Source organism: Phoca vitulina, unplaced genomic scaffold (assembly GCF_004348235.1).
Source record: "Phoca vitulina isolate PV1807 unplaced genomic scaffold, GSC_HSeal_1.0 scaffold36, whole genome shotgun sequence".
Lineage (NCBI taxonomy): Eukaryota > Metazoa > Chordata > Mammalia > Carnivora > Phocidae > Phoca > Phoca vitulina.
The window spans coordinates 16,817,251-16,841,840 of NW_022589739.1; the positions used below are offsets into that span (position 1 = coordinate 16,817,251).

A 24,590-nucleotide genomic window follows, 5' to 3' on the forward strand; every position below is an offset into this window, starting at 1 on the left:
TCAGAGCCTCAACCCAACGGCTGTGGGATTTCTGGGCTGGTGTGGTCCCCTCCAGCAGGGGGGCGCGAGTTCCCAGCTAAGCCCTGACGGGCGGTGGCATGCTCTGGGCTTGTCTGGAGGCTTCTCTGTGGCCGGGTGCTGGGCATCTGTCTGCATCGGACGGTGAGGGTGGGGTGGGGCGAGGCCGAGGATGGAGAAGCCCGAGGCTCAGTCCCTGCCGGCCGTTAGGAGGGCCGCGGTGGAGGTCGGGACTAAGGCCTGACTGCTGCAGGGGCTCTCCTGGGCTCCCCGAGGAGGGCTTGCTCCCTGAGGCTGTCCCCCCGTATCATGCCAACCTCCCAGGAGCGCCTGGCACAACTGGCTCGTGAGGACGCGGAGCGGGAGCTGAAGGAGAAGGAGGAGGCTCGGCGGAAGAAGGAGCTCCTGGAGCAGATGGAGAGGGCCCGCCACGAGCCCATCAACCACTCGGACATGGTGGACAAGATGTTTGGCTTTTTGGGGACTTCGGGCGGCCTGCCAGGCCAGGAGGGCCAAGCACCTAGTGGCTTTGAGGTATCAAACTGGGAACAGGGGTGGGGACAGGACGCAGTGTGATAGTTCTCCCTCCTTTTGTGCCTCTTTACATTAAGGTCCCCCTGGTCCCCTCTGAGCAAAGGGCAGCAGTGATGACGTGCGGCCCCTGCCCAGCTGTCAGCTAGCCATGTGACCTTGGGCCAGTCACTGTCTCCCTCCAGGGCCATTCACAAACTTCCCTTCATTTGTGTATTGGGGACGTACCATGTGCCGGGCTCTGTTTGGGTCTTGAACAGGACGACACAGTTTGTGCAGGAAGAGCCGGCCCCGCAGGGACAGGCTGGGGGGCTTTGGCCCAAGTGTGCTCCCACGGCAGAGCAGGGAACCCCTCTGGCCTCCTCAGGACCTGGAGCGTGGGCGCAGGGAGATGGTGGAGGAGGACCTGGACGCAGCCCTTCCCTTGCCTGACGAGGACGAGGAGGACCTCTCCGAGTATAAATTCGCCAAGTTCGCCGCCACCTACTTCCAGGGCACGACCACGCACACGTACACCCGGCGGCCGCTCAAGCAGCCGCTGCTGTACCACGATGATGAGGGCGACCAGCTGGTGAGGGCTGGGGCTGCGTGGGGGCCCAGGGGGCAGGTCCCGGGGGGGAGGGGGGGCGGGACGAGGGCTGACTTCACCCTGGTGCCCCGCCTGGGCCCGGGCCGCGTGGGCGCAGTCTGAAGGAGCGGCGGAGCACCCTGAGCCCGGTGGCCCTCCTGCGGCCCTCTCCGGCCCCCTCCCCAGACCCCCGGGCTATTGAGAAGCTCAGCCCTGCACGGCCCTGTGCCCTCTGATGCGCAGCGCTGCCCCCAGGCGGCCCTGGCGGTCTGGATCACCATCCTGCGCTTCATGGGGGACCTCCCTGAGCCCAAGTACCACACGGCCATGAGTGACGGCAGTGAGAATATCCCCGTGATGACCAAGATTTACGAGACCCTCGGCAAGAAGACATACAAGAGGGAGCTGCAGACCCTGCAGGGCGAGGGTGAGGTGAGGCCCAGCTACCACGCACCCCGGTCCGTCCGTGTCCCCCCCCAGGCCCGTCGGAACGGCTGCCCGGCATCCCCAGCCTCAGGGGGCTCCCCAGAAGGAGCGTCCTAAAATCTGCCTCTGCCTCACCTCCCTGACCCCCACTCTCCTCTGTCTGCTTGTGGGAACAAATGTGTGCGCACTTTGTAAACTGCAAAGTGCGCCTCAGGATCGGATGAGGCCTTTGCAGTCAGAGCCAGCCGCGGTACTGACTCACTGGGAGGCACTGGGCAGCTTCCTACACTTTTCTGAGTCTCCGTTTTCCCGGCCATCACCTGGCTGGTGTGGGGAAGTGGGGGACGAGAGGGTGGCAGCGTGGGGTATACCTCGTAAACGTTAGCGTGGAGGTGAGCCCACCCCCGAGCCGGAGCTCCATTGTCCATTGCCCTTGTCATCATTACTCGCGGCCCCGTCGCTTGACCCTGACCAGGGTGTATTCTGGGTGTCAGAGTCTACCGTGCAGGGCAATAGCATGCTGGAGGACCGGCCCACATCCAACCTGTGTGTCCCGCAGGCCCAGCTACCGGAAGGGCCGAAGAAGCGCAGCATGAGGCACAAGCTGGTGCACCTGACCCTGAAGAAGAAGTCCAAACTGACAGAGGAGGTCAGAGCCGACCCTGGGCTGCCTGAGGAGACGCAGGCTGGGGCCAGGCTGAGCTCGGGGACCACAGGAGGGGGAACAAGAGCAGTGGCTGCGTGTTCCCAGGGGCTTGGGCTGGACCATGTGGGGAGCCCCTGGGCAGACAGGGGTGTGTGGAAGGGGGCCGTGAGCTCAGGCTGGGGCTACATCCGGGAGGGCTTCCCCGAAGAGGGGACTGGAGAGCTGGAGAGGGCTGGAGTGGCACATGGTGAGAGGGAGGACATTTCCTGCCAGCGCAGGGACCCAGTGCGTTTGATCCAAGGACCTTTCAGACACTGCGAACTTTTCGGGAGTAAGAGTGCCCATGGGGCATTAACACTACTCATTTGTTTGAACTCTCATTTAGTCACCTGGCCTTTCCTGAGCGCCATCCTGGCCCTGTGCTCTGGGACTGTGCAGGCTGGGAGGGCAACAGACACTAACCAAGGCATTTGCAGTGCAGGGGACTGGCTCCCTCATCCCCCTACATTCCCACACATCAGTCCCTCTGCCTAAAATTCCTCCTTCCTCTTTTCTGCCTGGGCGTCACCTCCTCCAGGAAGCCTGCCCAGACCCCTCTACAAGTAGAGTCACGCTCCTCCTCAGGGTTTCCCCAGCCTGCTTTACCTCTGCCATTGTCCTCTTCCCCATCTGAGGTTCAAATCCAGTCCTGCAGCCACGTGGCCCCAGATTTGAATCCCGGCTCTGCTGCTGGGTATCTGGGTACCCGAAGGGCTCAGTTTGGGGGGGGACATGCCCACTGGTGGGCTCCAGGGCGGATGGAGTGAGAGCACAGCTGTGGGTGCTCCATAGAGGTGAGGACCTCCTCCACCCCCGCCCCCCCCCCGCAGGGGCACCCTCCTGCCGCTCACCCCTCTCACTCTGGGGCTCCGGGCAGGGTGCAGGCTGGCGCGGTGGGCTGTGTGGAGCCAGAGAGGAGAAACACGTCTGTCAGAGCCCAGGCCTGGAGCTGTTCACACAGGGGCCAGGGCACCAGGGATTGGTGAGGGTGACTGGGTGGTTGGACCCAGGGTGTATTTTGGGTGTCAGAGTTGTGTGTGGAGTTGTGGCCCACCCTGGAGAGATAGGGGTCCCACCAGGAGTCAGAGGAATAGGTCCCTGTCCTGGCTGAAAGGGCTTCCATGGGTGAGGGTGGGGAGGGGGGTTAGGGAGCCTACAGAGGAGCCTTGTCCCTAGTAGGTGGCACCGGGCCAGTGCTGCCCAGCTGTCTGCTCGTCATTGATCCGACGTCAGTTCTGCACAGGGTGGGGGTGGGACAGGGCTGGGGCCATGACTGTGGTGCGGAGCCAGCCCTTCTGGCCACTCTTAGGATCTGCTCTCCAGGGGAGTGGGCAGACTCACACATGTGGCAGGGCCCCCCCTCACTTTTCCCTGCCCGAGCCAAGCCTTGTCCCCTCTCTCTGGCCCAGGTGACCAAGAGGCTGCATGACGGGGAGTCTACCGTGCAGGGCAATAGCATGCTGGAGGACCGGCCCACATCCAACCTGGAGAAGCTGCACTTCGTCATTGGCAATGGCATCCTGCGGCCGGCGCTCCGGTCAGTAGCTGCGGAGCTGCCGGCTCGGGAGGCACCCAGCGCTTCTCAGGGTGTGGCCCTGAAGGGCTTTTGGTGGCACGAGTTGTGACTTTGTCACCTTGGCAATGGATGAGGCCAAACAGGCCTGGGTTTAGCTCCGCTGCTAGTCATGTGACCTTGATAGAATTATTTCATCTCCGTGAGCCTCAGTTCCTTCATAGGCTTGTGGGCACATCGATCTCTGGAGAGCGTGTAAGACAGGACCCGCATGGTAGGCACGGTTGTTCTCACTATCAAATGCATCTCCTGCCGTAGGCCCATTCCTGTCAGCTCCGTCCCGTGGGCAGGGTTCCTGCAGGTAGCGTGCCTGGGAAACCTGCAAGTGCCTCCTTTGTTCAGGTCTCTGGGGTGTTGGGGAGGAGATGGGATGATCTAAGAGTCACCAGGACCAATAAAGGAATCAGCTCAGCTAGGTCAGTGGAGGGAAGACAGATAGGACTTTTCTGAGGACTCTATCAGCACAAGATGGTCAGTTAGGAGAGCTGATCCCATGAATCTGTGCATACGTGGCTGATAGGACAGCAGGATGGGGCAGGGGCAGGGGTTTGAGCCCATTTTACTGATGGAGAAACTGAGGTCCAGAGAGAGGAAGAGACTTGCCTCCCAGACCTCCTGCCTTCCAGTCAGGCCCCCTTTCATTGCTGCTGGAGGCCTCACCGGAGATGGTCGGGCACCCAGGGCCACCTGCCTCCAGGAAGAAAAGGTAGCTGCCCAAGGTGTGTGGAAGGGGCGAGAATTTGCCTCCCAGTTGCCTCACCATCAGACCTAAAGTTGTCAGTCCTGGAGAACAGAGTGCCGGGAGCCCTGGGCTGAGAGTCAGAAGGCTGGGTGTTGAGTCTCTGAGGGACCATGGCTAATCCCTCCCTTCCCTTGGCCTTAGCTCCCAAATATAGGTGAGAAAGCTTTTACTGGTCTGTGACGAGATGGGAAAAATATAAGGTTGTTTCTAAAGCTAAATTGATTTGTTGAAAGAACTGTTCTTTGTTCTGAGATTTTACCCTTTCTACTTTTTGGATATTAAAATTATGTTCATTTTATGAAATGATTGTGATACAGATGGTGGGCAGATTGTGTACAATATGTTTCAAATGACCTTGTTTGTCATGATAAAAAGTGAGCAGCCTCATAATTAATTTTGCCCCTGAACCCTGAGGATGGTGGCGCCACTGGATCAGATAATCGCTCCTTCCTGCCCAGGCCTGCCCTTCGGAGAGGGAAGCGCGGCCGTGAGTGCCCCCTGGTGGTCACTTCATCATCGGCGCCCTGTCCTTGGCCCTGAACGGGCAGGCAAGCAGTGGCTTCACTGGGCAGCTGGCCTTTATAGAGGATTTACTGTGCCAGGGGCTTTCTAAGCCTTTTCTCATTTTTCTTCACAAAAATCCTGTAAGGAAGGTTTTATCTTTCCCTTTAAAATGGAAACAAAACAAAACAAAACTACCTTCACTGCTTTGATCTGATTACAAAAGTAATACATGGCCACTTAAGTACTGTATTCAAACATTATGGAAAAATCGCGAGTGAAAGTTGAAGCCCCACCTCTTCCATCTCCCAGACCAACTCCTCAGACGTGTTTACTGTTTCTGCTCTTCCAGTTGCCATCAGTAGAAGTTGTAGCTGCTGTCCCGACTGGGGGCCGGGCTTGGAGAGGTGAACTCACCTGCCCAGGCCGCCCAGCTGGTGAGGGACAGGGTAGGGGCAGCCTGTGCTTCCCATCGAAGTGATCACCAGCAGCCGTGGCCGCTGTGCCCCAGAGCAGGAGGCGCACCCCTCTCTGGATTCTGGGGACCTGGCTATGGAGCTGGATTGGACAGGAGCATGCTTCGTGCCTGACGCACCTGCCTCCAAAGCCAGACCCTCTTCAGTGGCTGCACAGCCTTCCCGGGCCGGCCCCACGCCGCCGCCTCCTGGGTGGTCTGGGGCAAGCCGGAGAGGACAGCATGCTGTGTGTCCCACCTGTGGCCCGGAGGCAGGAGGAGCCGGGCTTATCCTGAGGCCGTCTCCCCTCCTTGCTTCTCCGCCTGCCTAGGGATGAGATCTACTGCCAGATCAGCAAGCAGCTGACTCACAACCCCTCCAAGAGCAGCTATGCCCGGGGCTGGATCCTTGTGTCTCTCTGCGTGGGCTGCTTCGCCCCCTCCGAGAAGTTCGTTAAGGTAGGGAGGCGCTTGGCCTCCTGGGGCGGGAAGGGCATCAGAGAAGAGAGCCAGAGGAGGAAGCGCAGCGGGGCTTGGCGAGGAGGCCCTGCCTGGGCCATCTCCTCTCAGGCCTACAGTTCCCACCGCCTTGTCCTGGCCCTCCCCCGGGCTCCCAGCCCTTGGCTCTGTTTTCCCTGCAGCCGCTTTGTATTTATGAGGACACTGAATTTGACAGCAGCTGCTCCTGGACCCTCCACTTATGGTCTTGGAGCAGGCACTGTGGTTGATCTCAGGCCACTTTCTTGACTGCAGCTCAGTGCCAGGCCCTGGGTGCTGGGGACACAGAGGCAGAGTGGGTCACAGCAGCACCAACCCCGCTGGTCGGCGCCGTGAGGAGGAGAGTGCTCTGCCAGCCGGGAGGAGTCAGGGAGGTGGGCCTAGTGATTAGGCTAGGTGTAGAGAGGGGGAATGGTATGTGGGGGGAGGCAGGAGGCACGGCTGAGACCGGACAGGGTGAGAATGTGGTGGTCTTGATGCCAGCCTGAGGCACATGGACTTGATCCCAAGGGCAGCAGGGCTGAGCCCCGGAAGCAGTGGAGGGATGTGGATGACCGGGCCTCGAGCAGGTCCCGAGTGTGGGTGGCAGGGTTGGAAGTAGGAGACCTGGTGAGGCCGCTGTCATGGTCTCAGGGTGGGGGGAGGCTGGAGTGGAGGCCTCTCAGCCGGCCCTCTCTGCAGTACCTGCGCAACTTCATCCACGGGGGACCGCCTGGCTACGCTCCGTACTGTGAGGAGCGGCTTAGGAGGACCTTCGTCAATGGCACACGGACACAGCCGCCCAGCTGGTTGGAGCTGCAGGTGTGGCTCCTGGCCCCACCCAGGCACGCAAGTGCACGTGTGTGCGTGTGCGTGTGTGTGTGTGTGTGTGCGTGTGTCTAGTGCGTTCCAGTGCCCCAGAAACATTCCCCACTTTAGGATTCTATGGTTCTTTAAGTTCTGGAATCCCGGGCTTGTTGGAACAAGAAAGCACCCAGTGGACTCCCATCTGTTTTTTAGTCAAAGTGACTTGGGCAGGGGGTTCCCTCTGCGTCTGAATAGCTTCATCTGTAACATAGCAGTGATGACACTCACTTCACGGGGTCTTGTGATGGTTGCATGATGTGAGGGCAGAAGCCCCTGGCATGTGGCAGTGCCTAGCCTCCCAGCCCCAAGGCCCGGGCTCAGGGACCTTAAAGGTGCTGTCAGGGTGGGGAGCACTGCAGGGCTCCCTGGGCACCTGTGACCAGCCACAGGTGATGTCCTGGTGGGATGCTGGGGTCCGAGGCTCTGGGGCAGCTCCAACCCCCTAGGAGCAGGGAGCCGGGAAACCCAGAGGGCATGAACTGGTCTGAAGTGAAAAGATCCCCACAAACACTCTTTGGTCATTTTCAGGCCACCAAGTCCAAGAAACCCATCATGTTGCCTGTGACATTCATGGACGGGACCACCAAGACCCTGCTGACCGACTCAGCCACCACAGCCAAGGAGCTCTGCGACGCACTGGCTGACAAGATCTCGCTCAAGGACCGCTTTGGGTTCTCCCTCTACATTGCCCTGTTTGATAAGGTAGCCCCCCCCCCCCCCGCAGCACCCCCTCCTGGCACCACCCTGGCTCCTGTTCTGGGTCCGCCACGCATTGACTCAGGCCATCTTGGGCAGTTACCTACCTTCCAGAGCCTTCATTTCCTCTCAGTCACTGGTAACTCTGCCTCTGCCCAACTCATTAGGACTGTGGAGAGCACCTAGAATCAGTGGTAGATGGAAACCCAGAGCTCACTTCTGTCACATACCCAGGCTGAGTCAACCCTCCCCTGGTACCGGAGAAAAAACATGACAGACACGGACTGGGGTGGGGGGGCATGCAGCTACTTAGTCTCTGAGATTCGGTTTTCTCATTTGCAAATGGGAATGTACGTTTCTATCAGGTTTCTATGGTGGTTTCTGTTCGCTTCTTGGTGGCTACCTGGTGTGCGACCCGGGGCACATGTGGGCCGGGGGGCGGGTGATTTTGCCTCCACACTCAGCAATACCGCAGGCAGCAGTGATGTCCCCCGCCCCCGCCCCCCCAATCCGACAGGTCCAGGGACAGAACCATGTTGTCCGACAGAGTTTGCCTGAATTTTTCTCACCTACAGAAAGCTCCCGTGTTTTCAGTGACCGTTTGTCCATCAGAGTTTCACGTAAGGCTTACACTAGGAAACGGGAACGCCCGCGTGGCTGTGCCGACTCAGAGCCGGTGGCTGGGATCCAGAGGTCTGATCTGCTTCCTGGGTGACCCGGACACATCCCTGCTTTTGTCTGAGCCCCGGTTTTCCATTTGAACAAGGACAGTTGGCACAGTTGATGGCTCTTTGTGAGTCCTTCCCTGCCTGCTCATCTTTCCGCTGGGTGACCTCCAGCCCTGTGCCCGCAGGTGTCCTCCCTGGGCAGTGGCAGTGACCATGTCATGGACGCCATCTCCCAGTGTGAGCAGTATGCCAAGGAGCAGGGTGCCCAGGAACGCAATGCCCCCTGGAGGCTCTTCTTCCGCAAAGAGGTCTTCACGCCCTGGCACAACCCCTCCGAAGACAACGTGGCCACCAACCTCATCTACCAGCAGGTGGTGCGAGGCGTCAAGTTCGGGGAGTACAGGTGTGAGAAGGTGAGTGACAGTGAATCTTCTGCCTGAGCTTGCTCGGCTCACAGCCCTCTATTTTCCAAATTTGGGCTGAATGTTACTGTCTGTGACCCACTATTAGCTTATGTGGAGGTTAGCCCGACTGAGGCTTCTTCTAGATGAACACTGCCCATGGGAACAAGGGCTCTGAAGCCTAGTGTGAACCCTGCCGGTGGAAGAGGTGTTCACACTTCTGCAGTGCTCGTGCATGGTACAGAGTCCGTGCTTCAGAACTTGCTATGTTGTTCTGCGTTCATCCAGAAAACCCTGTCTTAAAGGAGTAAGAGATTCACTTGTATAGGCCAGAGTTTGCAAATGTGTACTCTCTTAGTCTCCTTTTTAAAGGACAGGAGTGATATGGAGTAACTCGTGTTGTGTTATTTTATTTTTGACGGTGGTGATGATGGTTCTCATGGTGCCTAAGATTCTGTTGGTGATTGTGATGGGGAATAAGGGTGGAGGTGATGGAAAAGAAGGGGGTGCTTGGTGGTGGCGGTGGGGACAGTGGAGGCAGCAATGGTAGTGGTGATGATGAGGATGGTGTTGGTGTTGGGGCGGGGTTGGTGGCCCGGGATGGTGCCAGGTTGGTGATGGTAAAAATGGTGTTGGTGGTAATGGTGGTGGTGAGCTGATACGCACGCGGAAGGTGTGAGTATAGCCATATCAGTTGTTAAAATTCTGAAATGCTTTGAACGGGCTGGGAAACATCTACTGCCTTCAAGACACCAAAGAGCCTTTCTCTATTCCCCTTCTGCCACAGCCCCGGTGAGCCCCAGGCTGCTGTGTGCCGCCCCAGGCAGAGAAGGGGCAAATGCCCAGTCCCCATCATCTGGCCCTCTAAAGCCTCTGCAGCACAGCCTCCTTGTTGCTCACTACTTGGCCCATCCCAGGGTGGGGTGGTGATGGAGATGGGTATGTGCTGCCCACCCCTCCCTCTGACAGTGCCAGCAGGACCCAGGTCCCCCCTTCCCCAGGGCAGTCTGTCAGCCCCAGTCGCTGGCTCACGGGCCGGGAACGTGGTGGTTGACCCATCACCGATGGGCTGGCCGGCCTCTCTGGGTCACCTCGTGCGCCTCTGTGCTGGTGCTGAGGGCACCCAGGAGAAGGCAGGGGTGTGGCCCTGTCCTTGAGGAGCTCATGGTTCCACCAAGCAGACGAGAACTTCTGGGGAATCAGTGAGAGCAGTTTCCCAAACCCCGGGGTCGACAGCTGCAGGAGGCAGGGCCCTGGGGGCTTCACTGGTCTGGAAGGGCTTCCCAGAGGGTGTGTGAACAGCACCCTCCTCTCCCTCCCCGCCTAGGAAGATGACCTGGCCGAGCTGGCCTCCCAGCAGTACTTTGTGGACTATGGCTCCGAGATGATCCTGGAGCGCCTCCTAAACCTCGTGCCCACCTATATCCCTGCCCGCGAGATCACGCCCCTGAAGACGCTTGAGAAGTGGGCCCAACTGGCCATTGCTGCCCACAAGAAGGTAGGAGGGCAGGGCAGGGTCTTAGAGGAGGGGCTCATAAGCCTCATGAGAGAAACCATGGGTCCAAGGGCTTGGCTGCCACAGCCCCAGTGAGCCCCAGGCTGCTGTGTACTGCCCCAGGCAGAGAAGGGGCAAATGCCCAGTCCCCATCATCTGGCCCTCTAGCAAGCCTCAGCCGCTTGCTAGAGCCGCGACTCAGGACTGTTGGTGCATGCTGGGAGAGCTTCTAGGAAGCACATCCTCCTTTCTGCCTAAAAGAGTTCCAGCCCAACTTCCTGCTTGGGGAACTTTAGGTACAGACCCCTCGACCCCATTGCTCGAGGCCCCAGCTTCATAACCAGCCCTGAGTGGCTCTCTTCCAAGCTAAGGGGCCTGCCCAAGTGCTAGAGGAGGGGTGGCCTGGCTGCTGGACCCACGGGCCTCCCCACCTCCTGGCCCTGGTTGTGTAAGACCAGAGTCGTTTTTGCACACAAGTTCCCGGGGGCTCTGCAGACCAGCAGTCTTTCAGCTTTCTATACCACACGCCCTCTTCCCTAACCCAGGGGCCCCATGTACCTCTCCCACCCAACTCTTTGCTTTCCCTGGTGAGCTGCCCACAAGCCTCCCCTCGTCTCGGAACCTGCCCTGCACCCTCCCTACATCTAGGCCAGGCTCCCCCGCCAGGCCCTCCCCTCCCCTCCAGGCCCCTGCAGAAGCAATGCATGTTTTCCCTCCACCCCTCTGTCTCTCTGTCCGGGCAACCTCTTGCCCCTCACTCTCCCACCCTGTCAGCTGCCGAAGCCCATCCATTCCACCTCCCAAATAGCTTCCATCCCTCTGAGTACCACCCCCCTGCCCGCCCGGGGCCTCCTCAGAGTTCACTGCCGTCATGCGCTTGGCACGTTCTGGGCTGGCTGCCATCCTTCATTAATTGGTTCTGTTTGGGGTGCTTGCCATGTGTCGGGCACTGCACCAGGCCCTGGGGACACAGCCATGAAGAGGACAGGGGTGGTCTCTGCCCCTCACAGCCCACAACCGAGCTTGGACCAGAGCCTGTTGGCCTGTGTGTCCCATATCCCGGAGCCAGTCTTCCCATAGAGTGTACAACTGTGAATTAGCATGGTTTTTAGGGCCCAAGGGGTAAAAACATTTTATCTGGGAGCAATTTCAAACTTATGGAGAAGTTGCAAGTTCAAAAACCTGGAACCGTATACCCCTCCACTTCACCCAGACTCCCTAGTTGTTCTGTGCTGCATTTGCTTGATGATCCTCTCTCTCCGTGTCTGCACACGCAGCCTCTTCTGACCCCTGTCCCCTCCTGGGAGGGCCCTGCTTCCGGCCCTCTCAGCACATGGCATGCCCATGCGTCTTTGCCCATGTCGGTGTCCAGAGATGACAAATACCATGAGTTCAATTTGATACGTCCAGTTCTACTCGAACCCCATCGAGTTGTTAATAGGGCTCTGAGGGCTATTTTTAGGTAATCAGATGCCAGGGCTTTCCTCTAGCAGCCCTGCATCAGCCCCTGGCTACGCCAGCCCTCCCCAGCTCCTCCCTCCCGGGTTCGCTGTCAGGTTCTGCTAACAGCCCAGCCTAACAGTGGCTGCCTCGTCCACACTTCCGTGTGGCCTGGCTCCTACGTGTCTGCTCCCCACCCCTCTTCCTGGTGTGGCACACACACCCCCGCTCAGCCACACACGTGCCCCTACCCCAGATGCCTCCTGCTCACCCATGACTTCGGGCCTTGCACGCATGCCGGCCAGAATCGTGGGCTTTTCTGTCGCAGCTGAACTGGGAGCTCCCTGCAGGTGGGACCTATGGAGTGATGGGGGTGGCTGTGGGCTGATGGGGTGTGACAAGGCCACAGTGCCCAGGAGGGCACCTTAGTTCCAGGGCGCTCCTGGCTTGAGGGGCACAGACATTGGATTTCCAGACAGAGCTCATGTGATATCTATTTCCCCGTCCATCCCTCTGCAGGGGATTTATGCCCAGAGGAGAACTGATGCCCAGAAGGTCAAAGAGGATGTGGTCAATTATGCCCGCTTCAAGTGGCCCTTGCTCTTCTCCAGGTTTTATGAAGCCTACAAATTTTCAGGTACCCCCTCAGCCCTCCTGCCTCCCCGTCTTCCTCCACGTGCTCTCCCACCCCGCAGTCTATGGCTCCAGCCCACCGCAGAAGGAAGGGATGGCCTGAGCCAGACTCCGCGGTGAGCCCGGCTCCTGCCTGCGGCCTTGCTTGCTCGTGCCAGGTCAGTGAGCAGGGTGGCTCCTGCCTGCCCCCAGCCAGGCGCTCAGCAACACTCTGGGTGAGACAACGAAATGCCTGCTAAGATAACTAAGCACCTGCTGTGTACAGAAGCAGGCAGCCCAGAGGAAAGGCTGGGCTGACTCTGAAGCAGAGCGTGGATATAACGGACACAAACCCACACGGGCCATTGGCTCCGCCATCCTCGGCTCCGAATGACCGGGCATCTGCTCCATGCTAGGCCCTGCGCTGGTCCCGGGCTTCACAGAATCACCAGATATCTAGCTGGAGGGGATCTTGGGGCTCAGTCGACCCCCTCCCCGTAGCCCATCTCACTCCAGGGCAGGGTCGTTTCCAGAGCTGCACAAAGACCAGAGGCTGGGCTAGGACTCCAACCAAGTTTCCCAATTTCAGTGCTCTCTTCCCACTGCACTTCTGAGTTTTGACTGGTAGGGAGGTTGCACTCTGCGAGGCTCAGTTTCCCCATCCGTAAAACGGATATCCGTATACTCCCCCTTGCTACCTCCCTGGCGGGCATGAGGACTGGGAAGGGCTGGGCTGTGAGTGGGGCCGCCTCCCTCTCGCTGCCTTGGTCTCTGCTCCAGGCCCCAGCCTCCCCAAGAATGACGTTATTGTGGCGGTCAACTGGACGGGGGTCTACTTTGTGGATGAGCAGGAGCAGGTGCTCCTGGAGCTGTCCTTCCCCGAGATCATGGCCGTGTCCAGCAGTAGGTTAGTGCAACCCCTCCCGCGCCACCCTTCAGTGCAGAGCAGGGGGCTGGCCAGCGCTGCCCAGAGCCCCGCGGCAGGGATGTGTCAAGCCCAGTGTTCTGATTCAGCACCATCTGAAGTAAGGAAGGGCAGATGGAGACACAGACAGATGGGAAAGGAGAGGGCTCCTGGAGCTTTCCTGGGGGTCCTGGGGGTCTTGGACAGGGAGTCGCTGCCTCATAGAGGATGTCACTGAGGTGCAGAAACATCCAGTCACCTGTCCTGGTCCCATGTGCTTGAGCAGTTTGTACCACACTGTGCGGACCGCTCAGGCGCCTTCCTCCTGATCGGGGCCGAGGGGCCTTTATGGAGCATTAATCGCATTCAGAGGTGGGTGTGGGTGGCTAGGAGGACAGCTGGGGGCTGTCAAGTGTGTACAAAGAGGGCCTGGCCTGGGATTCAGGGGCCTGGGTGGGACTCATGTCCATGTCCTCATCCCTGAAACAGAGCTGTTAATACTTGCCTTTGGTAACAGTGGTGAGGGATCAATGTAACAATCGGTGGGGGAACTCTGGAAACTGAAAGGTGCGGGCGCACTAGAGCAGTGGTGAGGGGGTCTCCTGGAATAGCCTGGTGTTCCCAGCAGGCCCTCCCCTGATCCCAGGCTTATGGGGGTGTGTCTGGGCAGCATCTGCTGTGGGCTGGGGCCGGGCATGTCCAGCTCTGACCAGGCATGTGCTAGGCACAGGGATGCAGGGTGATAAGATAGGACTTGCCCTCTTGCAGCTTCCTTCAGTTGAGAGAGGAGATAGACATTGAACAGGCTATTTTAAAGCAAGGACCAGGCTGATGTGGGCTGTGGGAGGGCAAGGAGGACTTCCTGAAGGAAGCAGTATCTAGGCTGAGATCTAAAGGGTGGGTAGGAATTAGACAGCCAAAGGGAACTAGGCTGGGCCCTTCCAGGCCTTGCCCCGGACCATGTGTGACTTTGGCAGGGCCACGTCTCACCCGGGCTGGGCCGGGTCTCACTGGGCTGGCCTTGGCCTCCTTCAGGGAGTGCCGTGTCCTGCTCTCGTGCCAGGCTGCTCTGACCTGGGCTGGCCCTCACTCGGGCTGGGCAGGACTGACCCCGGCTGGGCCCTGTTCTCTGTGTTGGTCCTGCAGGGGAGCAAAACTGGTAGCCCCCAGCTTCACGCTGGCTACCATCAAAGGGGATGAGTACACCTTTACCTCCAGCAACGCTGAGGACATCCGTGACCTAGTGGTCACCTTTCTGGAAGGGCTCCGGAAGAGGTCTAAGTACGTGGTGGCCCTGCAGGACAACCCCAACCCTGGTGAGTGGCTCCTGGCAGAGGCCACCAGGCACCGGGGCTCAGGGGCATCAGGCAGATCACACACCTTGGCCTTGGCCTGGCATTCAAGACCGCCAGCACCTCTTACCACCCTTCCCTAGATACCCTCGGCTCTACCTGGACCAATAGCCAAACTCCATACCTTCCCTCTGTGCCCCATGGGGAATCTTCCTCTCCTGCTCCTTCCACACTCACCACCTGTCACCTTCTCCAGGTGACATCAGGGGTTCCTCCTCAGTAGTCTCCAAATACCCACTGCCTTCACATGATGACAGCAGTTAACAGCTACCCTGACTGAACACGCCCCAGGCCTCCGAGGCTCTGGGCAGAGCGTGGAAAGGACAGAGATAAAATGGACCCTGGGGCGCCTGGGTGGCTCAGTTGGTTAAGCGACTGCCTTCGGCTCAGGTCATGATCCTGGAGTCCCTGGATCGAGTCCCGCATCGGGCTCCCTGCTCGGCAGGGAGTCTGCTTCTCCCTCTGACCCTCCCCCCTCTCATTTGCTGTCTCTCTCATTCTCTCTCTCTCAAATAAATAAATAAAATCTTAAAAAAAAAAAAAAAAAAAATGGACCCTGGCGCTCCTCTCAGCAGGGAGAGGGGCTGGAAACAGACAGTGAGAATCCCTGTGACAGTGCAGTGACCAGGGAAGCCCAGAGCCTCTGGGAGTCTGGACAGGAGGCCCCCATGCAGCCTGGGGTTCAGGGAGGAGGTAGATGTGGACAGAGTGTTTGAGGCAGAGAGGAGAGCACAAACCCAGTACAGAGGCTGGAGAAAACAGGTGTGTCTGGGAACTGCAGATAGTGTGGTTTGGCTGGAATGGGGAGGAAAGAGGGGAAAGGTGAGAAGTGAAGAGGAAGAAGTCAGGAAACCCAGCCCACAACAGCCCTGTGAGCATGTTGAGGAGGGTGGACTTTCTCCCCAGGGCAATGGGGAGCCATGGAAGGCTTGTGAGCAGGGGAATGGCCCGCTCCAATGGCCATGTCTGTGTGAAGGGTTGTGGCAAGGTGGAGGCAGGGTGACCAGTGAGCAGACATGAGAGCGACAGGGCCTCAGTTATTCAGTGGGGAGGAACAGCTTATAGGTCATCAACCCAAATAAAAATGTTCCAATCCAGCCTCTCTCTCTCTCTGCCCCCATGTGGCCCTGCTCACCTCTGCTGCCCAGCAGGGGAGGAGTCAGGTTTCCTCAGCTTTGCCAAGGGAGACCTCATCATCCTGGACCAGGATACAGGAGAGCAGGTCATGAACTCAGGCTGGGCCAACGGCATCAATGAGAGGACCAGGCAGCGTGGGGACTTCCCCACCGACTGTGTGTATGTCATGCCCACTGTCACCATGCCACCGCGGGAGATTGTGGTATGTCGCTTGGGCATGGCACATGGATGGGAGTCTCCTCTGGGCCTCTCCTTGTCTTCTTCCTGTATCTGTAAAATGGAGTGAGGAATTATAATAGATTCATGGTCTGCAGTTCCTGTGAAGATGATCTGGGGGTCTTACAGGACCACAAACTTCAAGCTGGGGAAGCTGTCAAACCTGTGCTGGGTGGCAAGTGGCCTAGAAACTGCATCAGATGAGGATCTGCCCGGGCCTCACCCCAGGTGGGGCGAGGGATACGAGGAGAGTGGGGAAGGGAAAGCATCACCTCACACTGCCTGCGAGCAGAGCTTGGAAGGGAGGCCGTGGTTCTTCTGGATCACAGCCCTGAAGACTCAGAGCCTGGCTTTCCAGACAGTTGCTGAGCTAGACTCTGTTGACTGGGCAGTTCTCATACCACACCCCCTGCTCCATCCAGGCTTTCTGACTGACCCAACCTGGTTCAGACACAGGGTATTAAAGAAATGATCCTGAGTCCAGCATGATGGAGGGCTCCCAGGGTCAGAATAGGGTGAGGGTCAACCCCCATGGCAGCAATCTTTCCCAGCCCCAGTCCAGAAGGCTCTGGGTTTTACCATGTTGATCCCAGGGGCCCCAGGTAAAGAGCTGACCTCAGCCCCCTGTCTCTTGGTCTCTAGGCCCTGGTCACCATGACCCCTGACCAGAGACAGGACGTTGTCCGCCTCTTGCAGCTGCGGACAGCGGAGCCTGAGGTGCGCGCCAAGCCCTATACGCTGGAGGAATTTTCGTACGACTATTTCAGGTGATGGAGAAAGGGTAGAGGGAGGCCAGGAGAGTGAGCTATAGGCTTCTGCTACTCTAGTCGGTGTGGTGGGGTTGCCTTGGGATGCTCCTATCAGGGAGCAGGAGGGCAGTTTCTATCTACTGAGATGACCCTTCTTGTGTCATTTTATTCTTCCTTCATTTAAGATACTGTGACTGTGGCCACCCCGGGTGGGGTCCTGGGCACGCACAACCCATGCCTGTGCCTGCCTCACCAACTCACAGTCCCGGTGGGGAGCTAGGCACAAAACTGGGCAGCTGTGATTGTGTGTGCCCAGCATTATGGCGGGGATGCTGGGGGATGGGGGGAGAGACAGGGGACAGGCTTCCTGGAGGAGGTGGTATCTGAGCCGAGCCGTACAGGGGTGACCCGGGCGGAGGAGTGCTGCAGGCAGCACATGCTGAGGCCAGAGCGGGGAAAGCAGACAGGGACAGAGGGGAGGAGGCCGTGGAGGTGGGCAGGGCTGGTTTTCTAGCTGAGAAAGTAGGGTCCAGGGAGGGATGGTGACTCATCCCAGGTCACTCAGGGCAACAGGGAAGAACGGGGCCTTCAGCCGCCATGCACAGGTAGGGGAGGGGCAGGTCTTACAACCTGGGGGTCAGTGCCGACTGTGTCGTGTCAGGCCCCCACCCAAGCACACGCTGAGCCGGGTGATGGTATCCAAGGCCCGTGGCAAGGACCGGCTGTGGAGCCACACACGGGAGCCGCTCAAGCAGGCGCTGCTCAAGAAGATCCTGGGCAGCGAGGAGCTCTCGCAGGAGGCCTGCATGGCCTTCATTGATATCCACACCTGTGGGGCTGGGCACCATGGAAGGGCAGGGCAGGGGCCCCAGGAGGGGGACCCCAGGGGAGGGGGGGCACCGGGCCCCTGCCTCGAGGGTTTTCATCCAGATACCTCCTTCCTTCTGAGGGGCCTGGTTGGGTCCTGGGCAGTGTGGAGGGATGCAGATCCATTTGCTGGCACCTTACAGTGGCGGCTTACCCTTACAGGGGCAGCCTAATCCATTGTCTCCTCTGATCCCGTCATTCGGTTCACAGATGTGTACTGTGTCATGTGCTAGGCCGGGCATGGAGACATAGCTGTGACCAGACCCAGGCCCTGGCCTCATGGTGCTTACAGCCGAAAAGGGCAGACATGCTGATCGGGACAGTGCTGTGATGGGGCAGAACTGATGTGGGCTTGGAGGAGGGCAGGATGGCCTTCCTGGAAGAAGGGGTATCTAGGCTGAGACCTGAAGACTGAGCAGGCCCTAGTCAGTCAAAGGAGAGATGAGTGGGGAGTGTTCCAGACAGAAGGAGCATGCCCAAAATCCCTGAATCACAAAATGATTCAGCACAGGTGGAGGGCAGAGGCCTAGAAGGAAATCTGAAGATGTGGGCTGACTAATGAAGGGTTCCCAAGTCCCGGTAACAAGCTTGGACTGCATCCCAAGGCCACGAGGAGCCACTAAGCGGTGGGGTGGCACAGTCAGATTTGTGATTTGGAACGTCCGTCCTGGTTGCTGTGAGGACTTTGGATGTGGGGTGGGACCACTGGTGAGGAGGTAGCCAGAGGAGTTTAGGAGAGGGTGGGCAGTCGGCATGGAGAGCTGGGTGGTGGGGAGACAACAGGAGGTCGGACCTTTCCTGAGTGAGTAGTCTGAGGCCCAGAGCCACACAGTTGGTTAGAGGCAGACCCCGTTAGAGAGAGTGGCCTCCTGGGTCAGTGTTCACCCCATCGGTCACAAGCCTTTCCTTGACGGCGTCCCACCCATGCTCAAGTACATGGGCGACTACCCATCCAAGAGGACGCGCTCGGTCAACGAGCTCACTGACCAGATCTTTGAGGGCGCCCTAAAGGCCGAGCCTCTCAAGGATGAGGTGTATGTGCATATCCTGAAGCAGCTGACCGACAACCACATCAGGTGGGTGGGAGTGGTAGGCGGGTGAGGGGCAGCCTCCCCTACTAGTGCTCACAGCTACCCACCATGACAGGGAGCTCCCTCCCTCCCGAGGCAGGTAGCAGTGCTTCGTCACTCAGGACAGGGACCTCAGGCCCCCTCATGGAGCACCTCTGCCTCAAGGCCCAAGGGAGTCTGGTTAAGAACCAAGAGGTGGTGGCTGCGCCCTCTGAATCTGTCCTCCTCCAAGTTTAACTGCACCAGCTCCTCCTAAACTTCCTGCCACTCACTGCCTGAACCTCCTCTAGACACCCCTCCCCAGCCCAGACTCCACTGTCTGCCTGCAGGTTCCACCCATGAGCCCATGTCCCAGCCTGGCGCGGGCTGCGCTCTGCGGGCCAGCAGTTGGAAGCTCCGGCTGAAAACTCTCACGGGCTGAAGGTGTTGAGTCCCAGAGTGTGTCACTTTCTCCCTGCTGGGCCGGACCGTGGCAGGAACGGAAGTCAGGCCCATGCGAAGTCTTAGAGCCTGAGGGAAGCCCCACCCTCTCCCCTCACACCCAGATCCCCAACTCCCTCCTCAGCGTTGCCATTTTCTGCACCTCTTACAAAATCCACCATCGAACCATACATCAGATCACTTCTCGCTGCCAAACCTTTATACATGCTATGCCCACAGCCAGCATTTATCTCCTTTTTTGCGTATCAGAATTTGCCTCAGCCTTCAAAACCGAGATCAAATGCCACCTCCTCCTAGAAGCCCTTGATGGTTCTCCTATCAGGCCCAAGGAGCTCAGAGTGGTGCCTGATGGAGCCTAACTCTGTGCTACTCAAAGAATAGATGAGTTAAAGAGCTTCCGCCAGAACACAAATCACACACTGCTTCCTTCATAGGAAAGTCTTGCCAAGAAACAGAATCTTAGCTGAACCAAGAGTGCTTGGTTGACACAGCTGCCTTTCATTCTGGCACGAGCACCTGACCTCCATGTCGCTGGGGACGGTGTGGCCCAGTGTGGCTTGGCCGGCCACACTCTGAGTAGCACTACCTGGGTCTGGCTGTCGGGGAGGCGGGTCACGGCAGGCACGTGCTGCTGTGGTGAGGAGCCGAGGGACGTGCGGCCCCTTGGGGTCCTCAGGCCCACGGCTGGCCTGTGTACCCCTGCTGGAGCCCGCGCCTCTTCCGGCAGGTATAGCGAGGAGCGGGGCTGGGAGCTGCTCTGGCTGTGCACGGGCCTCTTCCCGCCCAGCAACGTCCTCCTGCCGCACGTGCAGCGCTTCGTGCAGTCGCGCAAGCACTGCCCGCTCGCCCTCGACTGCCTGCAGCGCCTCCAGAAAGCCCTGAGGTGCGGCGGTCCCCGAAGAGCAGAGGCAGAGGGCCAAGAGCTCGGGGCAGGGGCGGGGAGGTGTTCCCAGCCACGCCGGGCTTGTGGGTGTCCCTTGGGGATGAGGTGGGACGTGTCCCTGGGGTAGCGCAGCTGCCAGCCAGCCCCAGGTCGCGGCACGCAGGGCCCATTCGGGACACAGCTTCTCAGGAGGGCAGCTGCATGCCTTGCGGCCTCCTGTTCTGCAAAAGCCCACTTCCTCCTCCGCCTCAGGCCTAGGTGCGGGCTTCTCTTCTCTTGTCCTTCTACAGTTGAGGAACTGGAGGCTCTGAGAGGTTAAGTGACTGTCACCTGGTAGGAAGTGGTGGACAGGAATTAGAACTGGGGTCTGGCTCCAAAGTTCCCTCTGTTCCCTGCTCCCCATGGCCCCATGAACCTGCTGGCTCCTGACTGCCCCTCCACCCCTCTCCTGGTTTTCAGAAATGGGTCCCGGAAGTACCCCCCACACCTGGTGGAGGTGGAGGCCATCCAGCACAAAACCACCCAGATTTTCCACAAGGTCTACTTTCCTGATGACACCGATGAGGTGAGGGCTGCCGGCTTCTTGGTCACTGGATGCTCCTGAAGGACCAGGCTCCCTGAGGACACAGGGAGCAGCCCTGGTGCCTCTCCCCGGCCATCCCCACATTTGCCCCCACGCTCCTGCTCCTCAGTGGAGTCAGGGCTCAGCTGAGAGGCTAGAGACTCTCTGGGTCAGGAGACCTGGCGTTCCTGGGCCGACCTCCTGTTGTCTCCAGCAGCTTCCTTGGGAAGATCGTTCCCTCTCTGAGGAGGCTCTGGCTCGGAGAAAAGTGCTCCCTCCCTCTGAGCTGAGCTCTGTGCCGGGGCCACCTCTGTACGTGGGCACAGGCCCACCTGCCCCTACCCGGCCCCCCCGCCCAAGCCCACTTTCCTGCAGGCCCCTTCGTTCCTCCCCACCTGGCCTGGTTGTGGGTCTCCTTGTCCAAAGGTCCTGTTTGTCTCCTCGTCATGCCCGTTAGGTCAGGCTGCTTCTTGACCGCCGCTCCCTGCTCCATCTCAGCACAGGGGCTCATTCAGATAAATGAGTCCAGCACTGAAACTTTTAGTTTGAAAAGCAGTTTTAAAACTTGTCTAGAGACTAGAGACTCAGAAATGCCATAATAGGATTCCAGTGACAAGGACAAGAAACGAACACATCCTTTCCTGTCTCTCCAGTGGAAGGTTACATGAAGCAGTGCCCCCACCTCCACCGCAGGCTGCTTTCCCTCTCTCTTTTTTCTTCCCCTTTCTGGAATTTGCTTTCTTCTTCCTCCAGCCTCTCCTCCCAATCACCCTGCCCATCTGTGCTCCCTGGGCCTCTCATCCCCCATGCTTGTATAGCCAGGCCCAGAACCCTGGAAGCAGAGGCCAAGTCCGCCTGGAGGGTGGGGAGGACACAATCTGGGAAAACCCAGACAGAAGTTGACTTTTTCCTTTTCTTAAACGCCATGCCCAGCTCTAGACCCATGGGGAAACCCCTCCCTTGGAGGGTGCCCTCAATGGGAGCGGAGGGGAGGGGAGGGGAGGGGATGGGAGGGGGCTCAATTTAGTTGCAGGCACAGACAGAGGGATGCAAGAAGCCCAGCAGAGGCCTTGCTAGAGCCAAGTAACCACCCCTGATCCCGACACTCCCCAGGCCTTTGAGGTGGAGTCCAGCACTAAGGCCAAAGACTTCTGCCAGAACATCGCAGCCCGGCTGCTCCTCAAGTCCTCAGAGGGATTCAGCCTCTTTGTCAAAATTGCAGACAAGGTGGGTCGTGGGTCATTGGCTTCCTGTCAGACCACTGTTGGTCTGTCTGTTGGAACATTTGCTTGGGCCATAGGAGCTAGGAGCTCGTGGGGCAGCAGGGAGGGGAGAGAGAATGAGGGAGCGAGAGAGGGGAGGAGAGCGTTGTGCTTCCATGCGGCATCTGACTGTGTCCCTCTCCTTCATACATCCCTGCAAGGGCCCCCTTACTTGTAGCAGCTTTCCCTTAATCTTTCTCTTCTGACACATAGCAGAGCATGGCCTCAAACCTCTTGAGAGCCATGTGGTACTTTATGTTCTGGATACACCAAGCTCAGCACTCTGCCTCAACACACGTGTACTTTCCAGATTTGATTTGACTGGTCACTCAGCTGCCATGCTGAGACCAATTAACCCTTGAAATAACCCTTGAAATGAGGGTGATTAGCCCCACCGAACAGATCACAAAACCTGGGCTCAGAAAGGTTAAGTAACTCATCCAAAGTCACACAGCAAGGACGCAGATCCAAGTAGGTCTGACTCCAAGGCACAGGCCCCTGCCATACTGCTCACCCCCACTTCTGTGTCTGTAGAGGTCAAGGGCCCAGCTTTAGAGCCTCTTCCTGTGGGAAGGCTTCCCTGACCCCGTCAGGTAGATTAGGTGCTCACTCACAGTTCCCCGTGCATCCATGTCTGTCTCCTCATTTCACAACTGTCCCTGTGCCAGACACTGGGAACCAGAGGTGATCTCAGTGAGGTCCTGGACCCAGAGGAGCTTGGAGCCTGTGGGAGGAGCAGGTCATGGATGTTGGAGAATGTCCAAAGGGGGACTGGGCCTCATTCTTGGCTTTCTCCCCAGGGTCTAGGGAGGTGTGCAGGTGGCCTTTGCTGAATGACAAATGGAATGACTGTCACTCTGGGCAGGAAGTAGGCTGTATTCTAGAGACATTCAACAGGCACAGTCAGGGCAGGGTGGGACACCCCTTCTGGCTGCAAGAAAGGGCCACCAGGAGGGCCTTGAGTGAGAAAGTGAGAAAACTCACTATTGCTGGAACTAAAATGAGTGGACTGCAATGTGCCTGTCCCTAGGTCATTAGCGTCCCCGAGAATGACTTCTTCTTCGACTTTGTTCGACACCTGACAGACTGGATAAAGAAAGCACGGCCCGTCAAGGATGGTAATGTGAGGCTGGGTCCTGGGATCATGGGAGGCCCGGAGTGGGGCAGGTGCTGGCTTGGGCCATAACTGCGAGGCCCACCTGGGTGGGACCCGAGCTCGGGCCTCCTCCGGGGCCTGGTGCTGGGCGACCCTCTGTGCTGGGCCCTTCTGGGTGACCGACTGCCCTCTGCCGCAGGAATCGTGCCCTCGCTCACCTACCAGGTATTCTTCATGAAGAAGCTGTGGACCACCACGGTGCCCGGGAAGGACCCGATGGCCGATTCCATCTTCCACTATTACCAGGTGAGCTGCGTAGCACCTCTCTGCCGTGGCTGCCTCCACGTGCTGCTGGCCCTGCGATACTTTGGGAAAGCAGGAACCTGCTGTCCTTGCAGGGGCAGAGGCCTATAATGGCAAGGCCTCCGAGAGATTCCTGCTGGGATCCTGGGGACTGGCTCAGCCTCACACTCTTCTCCTTCCTCAGGGCCTTGTACTTTCTTCTGGGCTCTTAATCCCCACCTGTTCACACCCTTCCCTTGGTGAGGAGCTGTCCTCTGAATTCCAGGTTCTGCTGCTCTACCTGGGCGTATCCGGGTGTATCCGAGGCCTGTGTGAATCTGTAAATGCTTTCCAGCACAAGCATGTGCCTGCGGGAAGCCAGGGCAGGGGGTGGGGGGTGAGGCCCTCATGTTGAACCTCTAGTCTGTGTCTGGCACTTTTCACTCATTTTGCCCTCCCAGCAAACCCCAACAAGTAGGCATGTTGTTCCCATTTTACAGAGGGAGAAACTGAGACGCAGAGAGATTGATGTAATTAAGACGACAGGGCAGGTAGAACCGGGGTTTGATTCCATGTCTTCACAATGGCAGACTCCGCGATCTTTTCTGGGCTAGCCCACGTACCTTTTCCTGTGGGGCAGACGGCCCGGGATGCTGGGAAGGCTGGGGGAGGCAGAGCTGGTGGCTGCCATGGTAAAGAGAACCCTGGCCTGGGAGTTGGCAGGGCTCATTTATACATGAGCTCTGCCTCTCCCCATGGTGCCCATGTAGTGAATGGCAACGTGAATGTCAGCTGTCAGTTCCCCCAATGCAGAAACCCATGTCAGCCTTAACACCTCCCTCTCCCTCCTTTCCCCTGTCCCAAATTATTCACCTGATGACTTCATCTCCCAAATCTCTCTAAAATCCATCCCCATCTCTCCATTACCACCTGTACCCACTCGGGTCAGTCCATCATCTTCTCTCATTTGGATGAAGCTGGTAAACTTTCCCCTGAGCTCCCCTGTCCATACCACCCCCGCTTTGAACCCATTCTCTACAGGGGGTCATCATGCTTTTGGGACCATGGATTCCCATGGCTTTCAAGGTAGAACCCCAAATCCTGACTGTGGCCCTGCATGGGAGTGCCACTAGCTATTTCTGCTGCCTTGTCTTATACCCAGCATCCCATTGTTCACTTCACTCCAGCTATATTTTTTCAAATTCTCAGGTATGCTAGGAAGCCTTTGTAATATTCTCTCTTTGGGAAGCTCTTCCCTAGGTTCTTTCCTTCCCCTACTGAGCTTTTAGATGTTATTTCAATCATCATAAGGGAAGTGTTCCCTGTTCCCAAGACTAGATCAGGTCAACTAATTATATGCTGCTATAGCACTGGGAACAGTTCCTTCAAAGATCATAATTATACATTGACTTTGGGGGATGGTTGTCTGTTCTTGCCTTGACTACAAATTCTATGCGAGTAGGGAGGGTATATGTTGTTGCTTAAAGGGCCTGGCTCATAGTAGATGCTCAACGAATATGTGTTGGCTTGGTGGATGGGTGAATAGGCAGTGACTCAGAGAATGAATGGATGGAAGGATGGATGGTGAATGAACTTATGGGTGGCTATTGGTGGG

At 58.2% G+C, this 24,590-nt stretch overlaps 1 protein-coding gene across 1 annotated transcript in view; it reads left to right on the forward strand.

Annotated features, from left to right (window-relative positions):
* Positions 1 to 24,590, forward strand: part of MYO7A (myosin VIIA) — a 78,747-nt gene that overhangs the window by 49,211 nt on the left and 4,946 nt on the right. Inside the window, exons 22-43 of the mRNA XM_032427073.1 lie at positions 343 to 552; positions 917 to 1,120; positions 1,373 to 1,549; positions 2,103 to 2,192; positions 3,638 to 3,765; positions 5,831 to 5,957; positions 6,678 to 6,797; positions 7,371 to 7,544; positions 8,392 to 8,619; positions 9,935 to 10,105; positions 12,062 to 12,179; positions 12,935 to 13,061; positions 14,205 to 14,374; positions 15,559 to 15,749; positions 16,406 to 16,530; positions 17,174 to 17,331; positions 18,302 to 18,455; positions 19,618 to 19,773; positions 20,233 to 20,338; positions 21,449 to 21,562; positions 22,628 to 22,715; positions 22,893 to 22,999. Of these exons, the coding sequence (XP_032282964.1) occupies positions 343 to 552; positions 917 to 1,120; positions 1,373 to 1,549; positions 2,103 to 2,192; positions 3,638 to 3,765; positions 5,831 to 5,957; positions 6,678 to 6,797; positions 7,371 to 7,544; positions 8,392 to 8,619; positions 9,935 to 10,105; positions 12,062 to 12,179; positions 12,935 to 13,061; positions 14,205 to 14,374; positions 15,559 to 15,749; positions 16,406 to 16,530; positions 17,174 to 17,331; positions 18,302 to 18,455; positions 19,618 to 19,773; positions 20,233 to 20,338; positions 21,449 to 21,562; positions 22,628 to 22,715; positions 22,893 to 22,999 (3,243 nt within the window). The remainder of the gene's footprint in view (positions 1 to 342; positions 553 to 916; positions 1,121 to 1,372; positions 1,550 to 2,102; positions 2,193 to 3,637; positions 3,766 to 5,830; positions 5,958 to 6,677; positions 6,798 to 7,370; positions 7,545 to 8,391; positions 8,620 to 9,934; positions 10,106 to 12,061; positions 12,180 to 12,934; positions 13,062 to 14,204; positions 14,375 to 15,558; positions 15,750 to 16,405; positions 16,531 to 17,173; positions 17,332 to 18,301; positions 18,456 to 19,617; positions 19,774 to 20,232; positions 20,339 to 21,448; positions 21,563 to 22,627; positions 22,716 to 22,892; positions 23,000 to 24,590) is intronic.